At 41.2% G+C, this 20000-nt stretch overlaps 1 protein-coding gene across 1 annotated transcript in view; it reads right to left on the bottom strand.

The window, feature by feature from the left end:
- LOC132816053 (collagen alpha-1(XXV) chain) overlaps positions 1-20000 on the bottom strand; it is a 653999-nt gene that overhangs the window by 283526 nt on the left and 350473 nt on the right. Inside the window, exons 3-4 of the mRNA XM_060825536.1 lie at positions 17026-17074; positions 4379-4386 (exon numbers count right to left, since the gene is read on the bottom strand). Coding sequence (XP_060681519.1) covers positions 4379-4386; positions 17026-17074 — 57 coding nt within the window. The remainder of the gene's footprint in view (positions 1-4378; positions 4387-17025; positions 17075-20000) is intronic.

Raw genomic sequence — 20000 nt, 5'->3', positions numbered from 1 at the left:
ATCTGGTAGATGTGTCACCATGGAGAATGCACCCATTTGCACTGATTGACAGTAAACACCCAGACTTTAAACTTTTGGTTGACTCTGATTAGTCAGCGTGTCGCCCTGAGAAATGAGCCAGTGAGTGGTCGATATCTATTTGTTGAATTAAAATGCAATCTATGTATGTTCTCTCTGTGTGCAAAGAACAGGGTGTTGTGCATTAATACATGCAGCTTCCAGTAATCACGTGCTAAACGTGAGTACAACCTGCAATCTTAAACAGTTTGCAAGCCCCTGGCTGCCTGGTATCAAGGCCCCTAGAATCAGCCAGAACAATCTTCAATTTATGTGGGAGCATAATGTGATCTGTTCCTGGTCTTTGAAGTAATGATTATGGTTGATTTGTATTTATGTATTTTAAAATCATCACTTGATAAAGTACCACATAAAGGACATTTTTGCAAAATTAACGTCTATTTTAATAATGAGAATGGATATGATAATGAGATCATGACAATGCACAGCATATACATTGTTAGGGGAAACCTCAGCCTCAAAGTTCCCATATTGCTTCAGAAAATTCGCTCATGGGGATGGTCAATTTGAGAAAATTTGCCCTCATAAAATAGGGCAGCATGGTCCCTCAGCAGTTAGCACTGCTGCCTCACAGTGCCAGGGACCCAGGTTCGATTCCCTCCTTGGGCGACAGTCTGTGTGGAGTTTGTACATTCTCCCAGTGTCTGCATGGGTATCCAATGGGTGCTCCAGTTTCGTCCCGCAATCCAAAGATGTGCCGGTTAGGTGGATTGGCCATGCTAAATTTCCCATAATGTTCAGGGATGTATAGATTAGGTGCATTAGTCAAGGGTTAATGTAGGAAAATGGGTCTGACTGGGTTACTCTTCAGAAGGTCAGTGTGGACCTATTGGGCCTGATGGCTCGTTTTCATTCTGTCGGGATTCCATGAAATTCTGTGAAAATGTTGAGCTGCTTCTCCAATCACAGACTGATTCTCTCCCATGCTTGCTGCTGAAAGATTTATTATGAGGCTATCAATAACAAATGCAGAAGAGAAACAAATGAAAAAGCAAAGAACAGCAAATGCTGGAAATCAGAAACTCAACACGTCTTGCAGTAACTTTGCTTTCTCACCAAAGATAATGTCCTCACTTTGAATGACTTCTCCTTTAACTCTTCTTACTTTCTTCAGATTGAAAGTGTGGTCATGGGCAAGAGCATGGGATCCCCGATTATGGCTATTTCTTTGTTGGGTAGGTGGAACATTCCTTGTTCCAATCCTCCTTGGGTGTCTACTCACAACTCTTTTGTTTGGTACATCAATAGTTGGTGCTGCTTCCCCCACCTCCCCAGAATTGGAAAATTTATCTATTTCACTTGCAATTTTCACCCTGCTCTTACGACTCCCCGTCTTTCCTCAAAATCTGTTTCCATTTCTGGGCACAGGCTGGCCACCAATATTCACTACTAACCTCCTGACACACATGGTTACTTCAACTGAAATCCCCACACACTGCTTCCTATAAAGACTGTCATCCATTCTCCCAGCTTTTCAGTTTTTGTCATATCTGTTCCAATGATGCCAGCTACTACAAGGGGGTCACTGAAATGTCCATCTTCTTCCTCAACTGAGGATTCCCCTGTAGTTGACAGATATCTCAGCAGTGTTCAATGTGTCTCCCACATTTTGGTCCTCATCCCTTCTCTTCCTTCTCACAACATAGATGGTGTCCCCTGGCCTTCACTTACCAGCCCAGTAGCATTCATGTCCATTTCTTCCACCTCCAGTAGGATGTGACCACCAGATACATAACCCCCTCCTTCCCCCCAACAACCCTGTCTGCCTTCTGCCCTCTGGGACACATTGGTCCATTCCCAACACCTCCCCACAGCAAGTCAGTTGAATGCATACTGCTTGCTATCACTGTCAACAACACTTTTCATTATTTTGCTGATAATTGAGAGAATAAGGGGGATGGTGATGGCACGGTGGTATTATCACTTGACTATTAATTTGGACTAGATAATGCACTGGAGACCTGGGTTTGAATTTCAAGGCAGATGATGGAATATTAGTTCAATAAAAATTTGTAATTAAAGGTTCAATGATGAATATGAAATTGTTGTTCATTGTCAGGTAAAACTCATCTGGTTCACTAGTGCCCTTCAGGGAAGGGAACGGCTGCCCTTACCTGGTCTGACCTACATATGACTCCAGACTAACAGCAATGACTCTTAACTTCCTCTGGGCAATTAGGAATGGGCAATAAATGCTGGTCTAGCCAGTGATGTTCATATTCTATGAATGAATAAAAACAAAAATGGCTGGTATTGCAATAGTCAGCTGGCTTGGATTTGTCCTACTTTTTGTGAATAGGATACACATGGGCAATTTTCCACATTGCCAGGAAGATGCCAGTGTTATAATTATACAAGGAGAATTGGACAAGGGGTGCAGCTAGTTCTGGAGCTCAAGTCTGCAGTAATATTGCCAAAATGTTGTCAGGAGCCATTTCTTGCAGAATCCAATGTCTTCAGTCATTTCTTAATATCTCATTGATTAAAAGGCTTGGCAGTTAACTGTCTGTCATCACTAACTACAGTTCCATGGCAACACCTCAACCAATCCACACTCTTCCCCTCAAGTACTGATTTCTATTTAATTTAATTTGTTTTAAAATATGTCTTCATGTGTGCAAAACAATCAGCTTCAACAGAAATGTGTCTTTTTTTGATCAATTTTCAAATCTATTATTTCTCCTCTCAAAGAAAATTATCAAATTATCATCACAAACCTGCACATATAAAAATGCCAGAGTTGTTGATTTTTCCCCCTTAATATAAAACAGGGAAAATCTGATTCAAAAAATCTGAATCTTATAAAACAAACAATCATTTTAATTGTAAACATCAGATTCTGGTGCAGGTATTCAGTGGTAAGTATGAGACATCTTGTCTGAATAGTTTGTTTTCCCACCACACACATACAAATTGGGGACTAGCCAAAATAATCAAACCGGTTTCCTTTCAACTTTGATTATCATCCATTTTTCTTCTATATTAATACACAAGACAATATTTTATCCAAAATTACAGTTGTGTTGTTAACTGTGGATTTAACCATTGAACCAAACAGAAAGCTAGTTTGCATCCCCCTTCTTTCCTATTGCAGGGCACAGGGGAGATAAAGTGGAGGGCGTGAGGGTGTGGAGGGAGCACAGTAGTCACCTGACCCCCTGGAACCTTATTATTATGTGACAAGTACTTCAACTTCAGCTAATAAAAACCCTCCTTTATTAAGTCTTACACTTTGAGAGGTGATATATGGCATTTTAAAAAAAACTTACATTTTCAAGCTAGTTAATCTGTTGTTCCTTTTGGACATTATCAAATTTCGACAAGTTGTAGCTAATATTTCAGGCTTATTGACTGAAGGAAAGAAACCTTCCATTTTTCATTACGTTTTAAAATTTATTTCAGCTTCTGGAGAATGTCATACAACAATATTTAAACATTTTTGCTGGCATCATGAACATGCCTTTTTGTAATGTTGAGACATCTTCCTATGGTCTGGGCCACCAACCTGAGAGCTGGCAACTAATTCTAACTTAACTGGAGTCTGAAAGTGGCACTGGGGTTGGTTAAATTCTTCATTTTTTGCCATGTTGAGATGTCCAAACAAAAACAGTATCTTGCATTCATATTGTGCCTTCAAAGTAGTTATACAGGAACATCCTTAACACAAGATTCTCAACTTCCCTCTTGGCAATTAGGGAGGACCAATACATACTGGCCTGGCCAGTCACCCCCACATCCTGTGATTGTCACTGGCCATTTTCTTACTACAGACTGAGATTTCCAACTAAAATAAAGTTCATGATTATTTTCTTATTGATCTCTAAAATGTAATCACTACTTACAAAATAATTTACTTCATTATGGCACAGTCATCTCTTATTGCAAAGCCTCCAAAAATATTGTTGATGAGTGAAAGTTGTCGCTTGGATTCAAAAATACCAACTGGGACACAAGTATTTCTTGGAGCTACAAAGTTCTACTGCCCTTACATTGTAAGTGGTCTGCAATGTTCTCAAAGATGGAAAGAACATATTCTGTGATTTTCCACTTCAGTATTAACATGGCTTCTATTCCAAAGACAGTGAGAGAGAGAAAAAAAACTTGATATTGCAAATTTGATTCAGAAGTTTGGAAACTAAGTCAGGAGCTATCTACCCTTGGTCTGAGCCAGCTTGTGCAGTTTCCTTCTGAGGTAGGGTGTCCAAACCCTTCCCACAAAGTAAAAGCTGTATTTGCTCCCCTGGCTGTACAGCCCATTATAGATAGCCAATGCTGTAACGTATTAAGTGACAACAATGACATCCTGGCCTCTCCACAACTTTCCCCAAGGGTAGAAACCAAGCTTATGGATTGGACATTTAAAGACGAAGAACATTTCAAATGATATTAAAGGGCCTGTTTCATACTGGAGCCAGAAGTTTTCATTTGATAATGATATCAAACATTTCTATTCCAGGTCAGAATTCTTTGTCAGCTTCTCTGGTCATTCCAGAGGTTTGGGTGAATGATGCTCCAGCAATTTAGGGTGGCATGGTGGCTTAGTGGTTAGCACTGCTACCTTACAGCACCAGGGACCCAGGTTCGATTCTATTCTCGGGCAACTGTCTGTGTGGAGTTTGCACATTCTTCCCATGTCTGCATGGGTTTCCTCTGGGTGCTCCGGTTTCCTCCCACAATCCAAAGATGTGCAGGTCAGGTGAATTGGCCATGCTAAATTGCCCATAGTGTTGGGTGCATTAGTCAGAGGGAAATGGGTCTGGGTGGGTTACTCTTCAGTGTGGACTAGTTGGGCCAAAGGGCCTGTTCCCACACTGTAGGGAATCTAATTTCCATCATGCCTCATTTTTGTCCTCCTGCTCCTTCTTCATCAGTGAGGGAGAGGGTGAAGGCACTCACACAGGTACCACGTTGTTAAAGAAGCCGAGGCATGAGGACACCAATGATTGGATCCACATCTCCACAGAGACGAAGCACAGACAGAAGGTGATCTCAAGGATTGGTGTCATCAACACATGCAGAACTGGTGCCTCCGATTTTGGGGAAAAATTACAATAGGGTCCGCGATCAGATGTTAGGTTCCTTATTTAGATATTCAAAAAGCTGGAGGCCTCTTTCAGGCCTGGCCTATCCTCTCTGCCTTTTTTCTCACTGGGGTGTGTAGTGCATTTCTCAGTTAAAATGCACCTACGCTTCTTGCCCGTTGGGGCACTTTAGCAGAGAAGTAAAGGCTCAAATCCAGTTCACTTTCTGGTGTAGATCTTGGAATTTCTTCAACTAAAACCATCTGCAATCTGACACAGGAGACAGAACTGCCAGCGTCACAGACTGTATCAATCAACATCAACAAAGACTCACCATCAAGCATGCAAGTATTGTAAACTCACAAATGCACACGATGTATTGAATCTCGGCCAGGCCCATTTTCAAATGCGCAGTTGAGGACACTGAGGAATGACAGGACTGTACAGAGCCAGCATGCTAAGTTTGTAATTTCTCTTTGAAATACATATTATACATGAATGCAAGAAAAGGCCATTCTGCCCATGCAAGTGTATCTCTCACAGCAGTTGGTGTGTCTTATGTTCTGTTTCTGCGATCTCCTTTGTCAGTTCTTGCACGTAATTTAAATTAGAACCTCTGATACAGATTTTGTCTTTTTATTTAAGAAATTTTGAGAATAGAAGTGTAACACAGACTTAGTATAGGTTGAGTGAGTGGGCAAAATATTGGCAATGGAATTTAGTGCAGGAAGTTGTGAGGTCATGCACTTTAGGAAGAATCAAGAGGCAGACTATGAAATGGAGAGAGATTCCGATAAAAAAAACAGTGCAGAGTGATCTGGGTGTTCTTGTGTATTGAACACAATATGTTAATAAACAAGTCCAGCAAATAGTTAGGGAGGCAAATTTTGTTGCAAAGGGTTGAAACTTAAAAATAGAGAAGTTCTGTTTCAACCATACAGGTCTGGGTGAGGTAGCATCCAGAGAATTGCGTACCACTGGGTCCCTGTATTTACAAAAGGATATATTGACATTGGAGGCAATTCAGGACCAGGTTAGTTTGGGGAAACCTGTCAGCATGGACAAGTTGGAGTAAAGGGTCTGTTTCCGTGCTGTATGACTGGATGATTCTTTTACAGGATCTGACTTATCACATACAACTGAATAGTTTAGGCCTTTATTCATTAGTGTTTGGAAGAATGATGGGTGATCTGTTGAAACATAAAGTGGGGGGCTTGACAGGATAAGGGTCGAGAAGTGGTTTCCACTCATGGGGGAGTCTCAGACTAGGGGACAGAGTTATTTTGGCTAGGCCCGGGTTAGGTTGAGCTAAGGTGCATCGATGAAGGGCTTTTGCCCGAAACGTCGATTTTCCTGCTCCACGGATGCTGCCTGACCTGCTGAGTTTTTCTAAAACCACTCTAATCTAGACTTGGATCTCCAGCATCTGCAGTCCTCACTTTCGCCTGTAGTGCATTGATAGTTCACCATGTAGAGTCACAGAGATGTACAGCACGGAAATAGACCCTTCGGTCTAACTTGTCCATGCCAACCAGATAGCCTAAACTAATCTAGTCCCATTTGCCAGCACTTGGCCCATATCCCTCTAAACCCTTCCTATTCATATACCCATCCAGATGCCTTTTAAATGTTGTAATTGTACCAGCCTCCACCCCTTCCTCTGGCAGTTCATTCCATATACGCACCGCCCTCTGCGTGAAAAGGTTGCCCCTTAAGTCCCTTTTAAATATTTCCTCTCTCAACCTAAAGCCATTTTACAAAACTCGCTTCATTAATTACCAGTTATGACCTTATAGTATATCTCAGGTCTGATTTTAGTTCCATGTTATTACGCACCATTTCCAGAACAACTCGCCACTTAGCAGATGCCCACTGGAACATCGGCATCCTTGCTGCCTGCACCATTTGCCCCTGGATGAGCACTGGCATTTCAAAGCTGCCCTGCTTGGTCAAAGACAGAGTCTAAACATGGTGGAGAAGAGGAAGAAGGCTCTGCAATTCTCCATTATGGACCTGGAGAACGGGGTAGCCCTGTGGAGAGGCATTCATTTCCCACAGCATCAGCAGAGGAGGCTATGCCACTAGAATCAGGTCTAAAGTCACCACCAAGTTTATTGCTTTCTCCAAGGTGTGGAGGAAAGGCTGGCACTGGAGAGAACAAAACCATCAGTGGCCTTCCCTGCTGCACCCAGGTAAGTGCCACACTCTTCCCTCTGCCAGCTCACACTCACTCCATCTCTGTTTCCACTTCCTGCATCGGTTGAGAAAAACCCATCCCCCAGCCTCACCACATTCTACAGAGGGTTCTTTAAGAGTACCCTGGTGATCTGCATTACTGCCTGGTTTGGAAATTGCACCATCTCAGATCATTAAGACCCTACAACAGATAGTGAGGACAGATGAGAAGATCATCGGGGTGTCTCTCCCCTCCATTACAGACATTTACACCACAAGCTGCATCCACAAGGCTAACAGCATTATGGATGACTCCACACAACTCTCATTCAAACTCTTCTCCCTCCTGTCAACCACCTGATGAAGGAGCGGCACTCTGAAAGCTAGTGCTTCCAAACAAACCTGTTGGACTATAACCTGGTGTTGTGTGACTTTTAACCTTGTACACCCCAGTCCAACACTGGCATCTCCAAATTTATAAAGAGTATTGAGAGGATCGCTTGAAGTGCCATAGCAGAGAAGGCTATGGGACAAGTGTTGGAAAATGATACAATAGTAGGTAGGTGTTTGATGGTCAGCACAGACATGATGACATCCTTCTGTGCTCTCATACTCTATGATCCGGTCAGGGTTAATGCTATGGGGTGACCAGGCCATAGATACCCTACTGCACAATACTTTGTACGTGCCTGTGGCCAGTGTTCTTTTCCTTTTAAAGCCCCATTGTTAGTGTTTGCTGGATGTCCTCCTTCCTCCACTGAGCCTGACCACTATGTGAGTGATCACAGCCACTTTCTTCCCCCTTGTGCACTCTGATTTCTGGCATGATGGAGGGCAGCAGTGAGCCCTCCTCAGCCAGTGACTTGTAGCTTCGGCCTGAACATGCTGGTGTGCTCCCAAACATCTACATCCCCTTCCTGGTAGCGCCACAGACATCACATGGTAAGGTCCTGGGGAGTGTTGCTGATCAAAGAGATCTGTAGTGCAGGTTCATAGTTCCATGAAAGTGGAGTTGCAGGTAAATACGATAATGTAGGCAGCGTTTGGACTGCCTGCCTTTGTTGGTCAGTGCATTGAGATTTGGACTTGGAAGGTCATATTGCAGCGGTATAGTAACTGGTTAGGCCACTTTTGGAATACTGTGTTCAGTTCTGGTCTCCTTGCTATATAAAAGGATATTGTGAAACTTGAAAGGGTTCAGAAAAGATTTACAAGGATGGTGCCAGGTTGGAGGGCTTCAGCTATAGGGTGAGGCTGAATAGACTGGCGCTATTTTCCCTGGAACTTCAGAGGCTGAGGGGTGACCTTGTAGAGGTTTATAAAATCATGAGGGGCAGGATAGGATAAATAGACAAGGTCTTTTCACTGGGGTGGGGGGAAGTCCCAAAACTACAGCGCACAGGTTTAGGGTGAGGGGGAAAGATTTAAGGGACAACTTTTTTTTTACGCAGAGGGTGGTGCATGTATGGAATGAGCTGCCAGAGGAAGTGGTGGAGGCTGATACAATTACAGCATTTAAAATGCATCTGGATGGGTATATGAATCGGAAGGGTTGGGAGGGATATGGGCCAAGTGATGGCAAATGGGACTAGATTAGTTTAGGATATCTGGTCAGCATGGATGAACTGGACCGAAGGGTCTGTTTCCGTGCTGTACATCTCTATGACTCTAATTCCCCAAGTTCCCACCCATCACATCTATATGTGCCTACATTCTCCACCTAGCTGCTAGGGTGTGAGGTGACCATGCCTGCTGTGGTCATTCATTGTCCCCCTTCTTGAAGCCAGTGTGCTCCTGAACATGGAAGGCCCTTCCACCTCTCCCTCCACATGACCTTTTTTCAATCTGCTTTACCATTCTCCTCCTTGGCAAACCCTATGGCTACCACCCATCCCATCCACTTTCACAACTATGTTGTTGCAAAAGCCTGCAGCCATCCCATCCCAACCATCCAGAAGACTAATCAGCCAAGGCTTTGTCCCATGACTATGGCCACACACCCTCTTGGTTTCTGTGGACTGATTATTGCCTCTACTATCAACCAACGAGATCGGTCAGCCCTGAGCAAGCCACGTTGAGAGACCTGACAGGCATTAATGCATCTCCACTACCACCTTTGCTCCATTCCCTGCACTTGCTGCTGTGGAGCCAAGTGACTGACCATTACCCTCTCTCTCTCTATACTTCTGGCTCACAGGCTGAGAACCCCTCTTGACAGTGGCATCAGAGGTTAACCTGTGCCAGGACTCCCTGGCTAGCTTCAATGATGTCTTCTGCTAAGACTTTGAGATGTGGCTGCAGGCTGTGGCATTTGCAGTGTGTTTGCCACATAAGCTGCTGGCATATGGTGCAAGTGTGATTTGACAAAGCACACTGCCGTTCAACAAATGTGCATCCTCCAGACAGAGGACTGCTTAGTGGCAAGGCAGGCTGCCCGTTTTTGTGACTGCACTGACTGACAAAACATAGCATGGTAAGGCAGGGATGTTGTGAGCATGCAAATACGTGCTAAATGAGTGAGCGCTAAGAGAACAAGCGAGCAGCCTGGCCCAGTCTTCGTGCATAAAGTAACCCCACTGCAGCCTTTCAGTGCTCGTTGCTGGTATACTGTGCAGCGCATGTCATGTGGTTCCAGAGTGCACGCTCAGTGCCGAGGAGAAGTCGCGATGGGTTGGCATTGCCAATGTCTGTGGAGAAAGTGTGCATGCACCTAGTGCCTGTTGGCTGCACCTTGGGCTGTGATTTGGTTGCAAGCACAAGGAGGTCCTTTGAAGCAAGTGGCAAGCTGAGTTCACCAGATACATGCACTTATTTCTTTGCCTGACTTTGGTAAAACAGGGGGCTGAATATTAATGAGTTGAGGTGTGGCCTTAATAAGATGTTTAACGAGCAGTGATCCCGGTCAATTGGCATCTTGCTGCTGCCTACACAGAATCTTCTCAGGCTGCTTGTGGTAAGCATAAAGGATGGAGAGAGATGATGGTGATATCAAAACGGGCCTTTCCGGCCTTTTCGTCTGACTCTGTCAAATGCCTTTCCATTGTCCACATTGCTCAGACCTTTATAAGATTCTGTCCATGTGAGGGTTTGCTCATTTCAAACTGACAAGCAAAGGAATGTCTTTGCTCAGAGGGCAGTCAGCATCAAGAATTCTCAACACCAGAGTTTAGTAAAGGCTAAATTACTGCAAGACTTTCAAGAGGAGGTAGATTTTCTGAAATACTGAGGAGTTGATTGCTTCGAACAGCTGACATGACAAAGAGGATTTAAGGTCTTGGAAAGACTAGCAGCGTCTTATAAAATGGCAAAATAGGCTGGAGTGGGATGTCCTACTTCAGTCCAACTCCTTTTTATGTTAGGTTCCACATTATTTATAGACTTGTATTCTGATCTGCTGGATGGGCATCTCAGCACTCTGTGAAACTTCTGATTGCTTTGTCAGAATTTAAGATAGAAATCTCACCAGTCTATTACAATTCTCCTGTCTCCTTGGATGCTGCCTGATCTACTAAGTTTCTAACGTCATTCTAATCTTGACTCTAATCTCCAGTATCTGCAGTACCCACCTCCGCCTAGTCTATAATGACAGGCTAGTCTTGGGCCTAGAATCCTCATATTCTTCCTAGTGACAGATTCTGTTCTAGTTATATACAGATGCCAAATTTGTGTAAGAAGTTTCATTTTGTTACAATGTCTGCTTATATTTACATACCCAAACCAAGGCCAGGAACTTTCTTAAATTTGCACATATTTCGCCATCTTAACTTTACCAGCAGTGCAGAAAAAATCCCACTTACACACCGAAGGTGGGGTTTCTGTCAAATTTTTGCCCACGTTAAGATGGTGAACTGGGAATGACTCCAAAATCATTTCTGGCTAATTCTTTCAACCAATTCTTTGACTACAACCTCTCTCTGAACCTCCCTTCCTATTCCAGCGTAGCCAACAAACTTCACATGGCTACATTTGATTAAGGTGCCCAGGTCACGGATCCAGAATGTTGGATAGAACAAACCTTAGATAATTCTCTGCTAGGCTGTTGGAGGGATATAGGCCAAGCACAGGGGCGGGGGACTAATTTATATTGGTATTGTGGTTGGCATGGACTGATTGGACCAAAGGGTCTGTTTCTGTGCTGCATGATTCTATGACTATTACTCCATGGAGGATCCAACAGAGAAATGGCATAAAGTGCTGCAATGCAGCTATTTTTCTCAGCGATCTGCCTAACTTTTGCAAGGCAACTTCTGCACATCAATATCTGGAATGCTGACATCTCTTGCAACTACTCTTTCCTCCCTACCTATTGACCAGTTTCTTATGCAATCCCCTGTTCTTTTCTCTGACATTTAATTAAACTAAGTCATGTGGAACTCTGTTGCACAACTTTCTAAAGACCAAATAAATCATCGTGATCCATTTACTTCTTCTGTAATATCCTCAATGAAGTCATATAACTTTTCTGGGACTTCTCTTTCTATTTCTTAAGTGAATGTCATAACATAGTCCTTTGGCCTTCGAACTAGATTTTGTTATTTCACTCATTATCAATTCCAATGAGCTCCAGTTGCCTAGGTTGGAAAACCTGCTCCTTTTAAATCTTCGGTCCAACATTTGTCTATTTCCAGTTCTGAAAAAAATCACCAATGGCAAATGATTTCTTACAGTTGCTTCCTGGGGGCATTCAGCAAGTGAGAATGTACATCTTCTGGCCCAGGCAATCTGTTCATTTTAAGTTCCTTTCCGATCAACTTTCTCTGCCATAGCAATCAGAACCTCTGGAACTTTAAAAACCACACAAGACCTGGGTGAAAAATTACTATTCTGAAAGTGCGTGGCTACTTCCACAAAATGTTTACCTAATATTCAAACTGTCCTATCTGTCAAATTTGTGTTTGCTAATGATCCTATGAAATGCCCCGGAACTGTGTACCACAGTTTACAGCTAGGTGGCATGATGGCACACAGGTTAGCACTGCTGCCTTACGGTGCCAAGGACCCAGGTTTGATTCTAGTCTTAGGTGACTGTCTGTGTGGAATTGGCACAATCTCCCCATATCTAAGCGGGTTTCCGCTGGGTGCTCTGGTTTTCTCCCACATTCCCATACCTCCCAAAGAGGTGCAGGTTAGGTGGATTATCTGTACCATCCATGAATGATGGATCAGCATGATAAATGTTAGGGCTATGGGAATAGGATAGGGGGTGTGAAGGTTGGTGTAGACTCAATAGGCCAAATGGTCTTTTTTCTGCACTGTGGGGATTCTAAATCATTGAAGCTCACAGCTAAGGCCACAGCAGCAGAACTAGTGCATGTAAAATGGTGCTTTATAAAAGCAAGTTGTTATTGTGTCAAGTGAAATAACTGCTTCCTAGTTGTGGTTACAATGTGCAGTTTTAATTTTAAATTTCTTCAATTAAAATATATTGTTGACTGAAAATATCAAGAATTTAGATTTTATTTTAATGTGAAAAGATTGCTTTGGGCATCCCATCTGCTCTGTTTTTACTCACACATTCAATGATTTTATAAAGAACTGCTGACTTCTAAGGAAGAAAGCAAAATTACTGGAATCTAATTATAAGCCAAGTGACCCACATTATTAGTTTAATAAAACTGTGGGAGGGTAATAACGCACTAATTATGGAGAGGATGAGGTTCCCAGTTAATGTGCTTCAGTAATTTTATCTGTCAATGTCCTGCTTTACCGCCTTTGCTCTTCAATTTAGAAACATTGGCCTGAAATCATCAGCTCTTACAGCCTGGCAATGTTTCCATGCAGGAAACTCAATAGTTACAGTTTGAGTCATTTCAAAATACAAGCTGAGCAGGGGGTATTCTTCTTTCAAGAATCAAGTACTGTATGCTATAAGATGCGGACAATATTTTTTTTCTAACTTCATAGGGGCCAATCTTAATCTTTCAGAAATCTGGATACATGCTCAATTTGTGTCCTCACAAATATTTATCCAGTATTTGCTCTTAATTCAGCCTGAAGACAAAACCTAATGACATTCAATGAAAAATTTCTGCCCTGGTCCAGGAAATAGCCCTGGCATATCCACAGAGGTGAATTCAGGTGGGGTGTGAGAGCTGGGTGGGGCAAGAGACAGTACATAACGTGGAATGTAGTTCTCCTGGAACGAGGTGAGGAGCAGTACAAGAATTAGTTGAGCAAAAGCATGGTCAAAATTATACACAGTAAACCTTTTTTAATCAGCACCTAATAAACAGGCACTCTCAGTAAACCAGCAAAAGTTATACACCTGAAACGTTGCAAGATTACTGCATTATTGCAATCTCCTCAATGTAGTCAGTTGAGGGTGTAATTGAGAAGGCTCTCTGCTGGTACATTTTATTTAAGTTATTATTTCAATAATTTATGTTGCAAATACAGTATAACAGTGATGTGTATACCCCCTGCATTACGGTTCTATTACTTAGTGTGTTTTTACATTGATTTTCATCATGGACTTGTTGATCATCTGGAATATTTAAATCAACCAATACACTCTTGTCCCATCAGTGCCAACTAGTAAAACATTTGCTGCATTTTAAGGAATTTTTTTAAGGCAGGAATGGATGGACAGTTGAAGGGAGAAAAAGCTTCAAATGGTAGTGTCAAATTTCTGAATTCTCTGTCACCAACTGAGATACACTTGACAGCGTTACGGCAATAGGGAAACAAAGTAAAGTTGCCATTGTCCCACAGGCTGCTGTCTCAGTAGGGAGAGAGATGGTTGGTGGTGATTTAATCTTAGGGTCACCATGCCTCAGGCAAGGGGTGAGGTTGAGAAGGCAGAATCTATACTGTGACCTCAGTTACTGTGGGAACTGCACATGTACTGTTGGCATCACTCTGCGTCACAAGCCAGCTGTCCAGCCAACTGAGCTAACACAGCTTTAAAAAGTAACATAGAATGGTTCCCTGGAACGAAAGCATTCATCTGAGACAGACTGCTGGTGTTGCATTTGACCCAAAAGTCACCATGCCTCAGGCAAGGGGAGAGGTTGAGAAGACAGGACCTTCATGATGGCCCCAGCCAGTAGAGGAATTTAACCCATGCTGTTGGTGCACATTCTGCATCACAAACCAACTGTCTAATCAACTGAGCTTATCAGCTCTCAAAATGGCAGATAAGACGACATGATGTGAGATACACATCAGGAGGAAGTCAAAGGCTCAGCTGACATGAAATCCTGTGAAGGAAATTGCATCTGGATGGGTATATGAACAGGAGGTTTTGAGGGATATGGGTTAGAGTGGTGCTGGAAAAGCACAGCAGTTCAGGCAGCATTCGAGGAGCAGGAAAGTCAATGTTTCGGGCAAAAGCCCTTCATCAGGAAAACAGGCAGAGTGCCTGCAGGGTGGAGAGATAAATGAGAGGAGGGTGGGGTGAGGAAAACGTAGCATAGAGTACAATAGATGAATGGGAGTGGGTTGGAGGTGATAGGTCGGGGAGGAGGGTGGGGGAAGGTAGCAAAGACTACAATGGGTGAATGGGGGTGGGGATGAAGGTGATAGGTCAGAGAGGAGGGTGGAGTGAATAAGTGGAAAGGAAGATAGGCAGGTAGGACAAGTCATGGGGACAGTGCTGAGCTGAAAGGTTGGACCTGGGGTGAAGTGGGGGAAGGGGAAAATGAGGAAACTGGTGAAGTCCACATTGATGTCCTGGGGTGAAGTGTTCCGAGGCGGAAGATGAGGCGTTCTTCCTCCAGGCGTTGGGTGGTGAGGGAGCGGCGGTGAAGGAGGCCCAGGACCTCCATGTCCTCGGCTGAGTGGGAGGGGGAGTTGAAATGTTGGGCCACAGGGCGATGTGGTTGATTGGTGCGGGTGTTCCAGAGATGTTCCCCAAAGCGCTCTGCTGGGAGCCAAATGCTGGTAAATGGGACTAGATTAGGTTAGGATATCTGGTTGGCATGGACGAGTTGGACCGAATGGTCTGTTTCCATGCTGTACATCTCTATGATTCTATAACTTGACAATAACGACAGGAATGTTCATTTTAATGTTGAATTTTTTTTCTTAAAACTGGGACTGGATTAAGAGTCATCGAATTTGGATCAGTTGGATTTCAGGAATCCATTTGTGAAGTTGAGCCATGAGGTGGCCAAATAATGGGTAAAAGATTGAGGGATGCTGTTTGAGAGTTGAATATGAGATGTGATTTAAAGTGCAGCTTTCGTGGGGGATGAGTTACTTCAATAACATTGTGAGTTATCAATGAGATATGCAAGTGGAGATAATACAACAGGATGGAATTTTTGGCAGGAGATGAATAAGACTCTGTTTCCTGATGATCAATTGGAAAGCGTATGTTTTACTCATACTTTGATGAAACATAGTGATGGGCAATAATGCTGGCCTAGCCTGCGTTGCCCACATCCCATGAATGAATAAAAACTACATAAGCAATCTGATAAAAGAAAGATAGTTGTGGAATGGAGGGTTCAACAGGGAAGGTAAATAAGAATCCTTAAAAAAATCATGCCTCAGTATTTATGGAAGAAATTGGCAGGAAAGTCAGCTTTATATTAATGTCAATGAACTTTTAATGAAATTGTGGAAATATGCATCTCAAGTGTGTGATTTGTGAGAATGTGATTTTGCCAGCAGCAATGAAAAGCTATCAATCACTCAGAAGTCACCTAAAATAATGAGTCATTGATGCTTGTCAAGCATCTGGGAAATCCTTGACCATAATAAATGTCATCAAGTTTGATAAACCAGCTGTGAGCTAGATACTGGTGTAGAAAATGTTAACGGAATAAGACACAATTTACCAGTGCATTTTCTGAGATGCTTGGGGTAGAATTCGTTTTGATTTGTAAATCTCCAACACCACCAGAGCTGGCCTATTTTCTCTTAAACTGGTTGGTTTTCTATATTTCACTATATTGTGTGTGGGTCATGATGCTTTCTCTTGATCCTTGACAACGTTTCCTATTTGGTTAGCGAATAAAGAAATTTTAACACCATGCAGCAATATGGGAGTAAATAGACTAAAACAAAACTTTCAGATATTTGGGATAATCAAAATTTCCAAGTCTAATTTGTAAAAAAAAAGGTTGACTTTTTCATTCAATATAGAAGATCAATTTCAATTATAGGAAACAAGTGACCTCCTAAATAATATTTTGACAAAACTGGTACATACAAATGCCTTTAGTGCAAATGCTAAAATGATTTAAAAAGTTGGAAAGCCTCCTAATGATTTTCTTTGAATTCAGTTCATGAAAATGCTAAAAAAAAAATCAAGGCTAACTCATTTGTATGCTTATTGTAGCATTTGTCTTCCAATATTAACACACCTGGCCCTCTTTTACATTTTAATATCCATTTCTTTAATAAACACATTTTGAAAATCTTCACCTTTTGCTTTGAACACTTGAAAAATTCACAGGTGGGTTTTGTTAAGATCTTTCCCCCCTCATTAGCTTAGTCTGCCTTAAATGTGCAGCATTCTATATAAAAAAAAAACGGAGGTTTAATGCCAAGGATTACAGCTGTCTTGCTCAATGCATTAACAATTCCAGATTGGCACACAGAAAACACAATTCCAGTACTCCAAGTCATGCTGGGATGGTGCTTTTACATCACTATAGAATATACCAACTATTTATGATCAATAAAGTAGAAGCCTGGCTAGGAATAATGGACTTAATCTGAAACATCTTGCTATGACTAACTTTGTACTTTAATGACTATAGAACGATGTGGGGAAAAACAACATTTTGAAGTCAGTCAATACTTACCGGGTTCTCCATTTCTGCCCCTTCTACCCCGCTTTCCTGGAGGACCTATAATGAGATGACAGAATCAAATTTAGTTGTTGCTCAGTAATGTATATGCTCATTGTTAACTGGAAATAAGAAAGAAAGCAATCCTTAAGCATTGTTTCTTATTGGTATTTTTTTAAATGACATTGTGGTATTAACATGGAGGATAAACACATAATACTCTTTAATCTTTTGTGTAATCGGCCATAGGTACTGAAATTCCACAGGTTTAATGATCATTGGTACAAAAAAAGTCTTTTCAGAAGTACCTGAGGAATTATAATTAAGCATTGCTAATGGATTTAATTGCACATTATCATGGAATACTGAAAAGAAATCCCTTCTTTAATGTCCACAACTTCCGAATTCAAATTGTTACATCTACTTTACCTCGGTCTGAGATTCTTTTTTTTTTAAAAAACAAATACTGATGAAATTCTGATATCATGGTGAAGAGACTGAGTTTCAGAATGAAGAGGTAACTTTGTTCCATATCTTGCAACACAGAACAGGGCAACTTCCATTACCTACTTTATGAATGTTACTTTGCTCGCTGTCTTTGAAAAATACTGGTAGATAAATTGATAGTCCTCAAAATAATGGTCCTGGGTGTACTCACAGCAATACCAGAGATAAAGTGATCTACAGCCAATTGACAAAAGAATTATGTGTTGTTTTGTTCTTCAAAAAAAGGTTGAAATTTAAATAAAATGAGTGAAACAATATCAATACAAAGAAGTTCCCTATGAAAATTCTGGTGCTCAATTTTCTGGTGGAGCAAATTGAAAAAAGGTTTATTATTTTACTGTTTACATTGCAAGTTGCATGTACAATAGGAGGCTACAGAAGGATAATAAAAGAAGAAAATTAATAAACTAAAATTACTGGACAGTAAGAGTCATAGCTTTCCACATTTGCTGAAAAGGGAGCTTAATATTTCTAAAATGTTCTTCTTTGTCAACCAGTATATTAGTTGGCCGGAGGTATAGAGGTGTTGACATGGCTATGAGTTATGATCTAAATATGTATTGGGTCTGACTGATTCCACAGTGTGTTTAGGTCTAATGAAAAAGATTTTTGCAGCAAAGACCATTCCACTTGACATGCATGTTCTGGCTCTTTGAAAGACCTATTCACCTTAGATCCATGGCTTTATCCTTAACATCCTACAAATTCATCATCTCCAAAAAGGAGAAATCTTAGTTTAAAAAAACCTAAAATATCAGGTTGGAGTTGGGAAATAAGAAGCTGAAGAAAGAGCTGGCTGAGAAGAGGTGGAAGGGGAGACTGACCCAGAGCTGTCAAGATGCTTATTAAAATACAAACTAAATACATTTCATGAGAAAGAAAGGGAACTCCCAATAGTTTGAGGATGCCACAGTTAGGAACCAATTTTCAGTCAAGTGTAAGAGTCTATGAGATCTAGTAATAATGTTGGAAAAACCAAAAAATAAATATGGCACAATAAAAGGTTAAAGGTAGGATTTTAAAAAAAGGATAAAGGACAATATGAGAAAAAAATAGAAAGGATAAGCAATTGTTTCAGTAGAATTTCAGTGAAATTACATTTATTCTCCTGAAAGGAAAATATTGATTTTTAATTGCTCAAAAATGTTGGTATATTTAATAACTACTTTCTAGTTGAGTCTTTCCTGAAGGGAATGCTATCCAATATGGAGGGAAATCAGACAAATTTGATGAAGCATTGGATGAATGATATTATAACAGATAAATAGAAAAAAAGTCGATAATTTAGTTAAGACAAAGTATCAGGATCCAAATAACCAGATTGTAGGATCCTAGGGAAAATTAGGAAAAGAAATGCATGTGTCTAGAAATTATATTTCAGAGATCAGTGATAGAAAACTAGGAACTGGAACATGACTAATGAAGCACATTTCTTTAAATTGGTGGGAACACCATGACCTTCAATTTTCCCTCCAAGCCACTTACTATCCTGACTTGGAAATATATTGATGAAGGAGCGTCGCTCCGAAAGCTAGTGTGCTTCCAATTAAACCTGTTGGACTATAACCTGGTGTTATGTGATTTTTAACTTCGGAAATATATTGCCATTCCTTCAGAGTGACTGGGTCAAAATCTTGAAATTCCCTCCCGAAGGGCATTGGGCTCTACCTACAACTTATGGACTGCAGCAGTTCAAGAAGATAGCTCACCACCACCACTTTCTCATGGGAAACTAGGAACAGGAAACAAATACTGCCCAGCCAGAGACACCCACATCCCAAGAATGAATAAGTGGGAAAAAAAATAAAGACTGATCTAATCTAGATGATTGCAGAAGTTATCTTGATTTGTGGCAATGAGGATTTGGAGTTTGTTATTCACCACGAAATCACCACATGTTCAGATAAAGGTAGAATAATACCAGCCTGCATGGATTTCAATAAGGAGAACAATATTTGGCAAACTACAGACAATTATTTGTTGATGTAAGAGATATTTCTTTCAGTGCAAAGACGTCTAGATAGCAATGCAATTTTACTGTCACTACGCAGTCAGAACATGTAGCTTCTCCATGAAATATGCATGAAGAGCATGCTCATAAAACATTTCTATTACACACAAACTACACAATAAATGTCTAAAGGAGTGTTCCCTTAATTGTACCACAGTTTACTAAAATTCCAAATAAAATGATGATGATTTACATTCTAAGTTTATTGAAGATGTGGTTGATAGTAACGGAAGCTTTTTTTTATATTTCATTCTTGGTTTCTCGTTAATTATTTTTCTGGTACTGTGACTAATCACCACTTCCATGGTTTTCTGGAATACTTCATTTTATTGTGGCTTTCCTTGTCAATGTTGTTCTAAGTGTTAAATACATTTGATTGTTTGAAATTTGGACCGATCACCTTACTCAGCTCTGGAATTCTGATGCATTTTTTTTTATTTTTCTTCAGTGAACACTGTTACGTCCTTT

This window comes from Hemiscyllium ocellatum, chromosome 1 (assembly GCF_020745735.1).
Source record: "Hemiscyllium ocellatum isolate sHemOce1 chromosome 1, sHemOce1.pat.X.cur, whole genome shotgun sequence".
Taxonomy (NCBI): Eukaryota; Metazoa; Chordata; class Chondrichthyes; order Orectolobiformes; family Hemiscylliidae; genus Hemiscyllium; species Hemiscyllium ocellatum.
The sequence above is the reverse complement of the archived record's forward strand: the minus strand, read 5'-3'. Positions and strand labels throughout refer to the sequence as shown.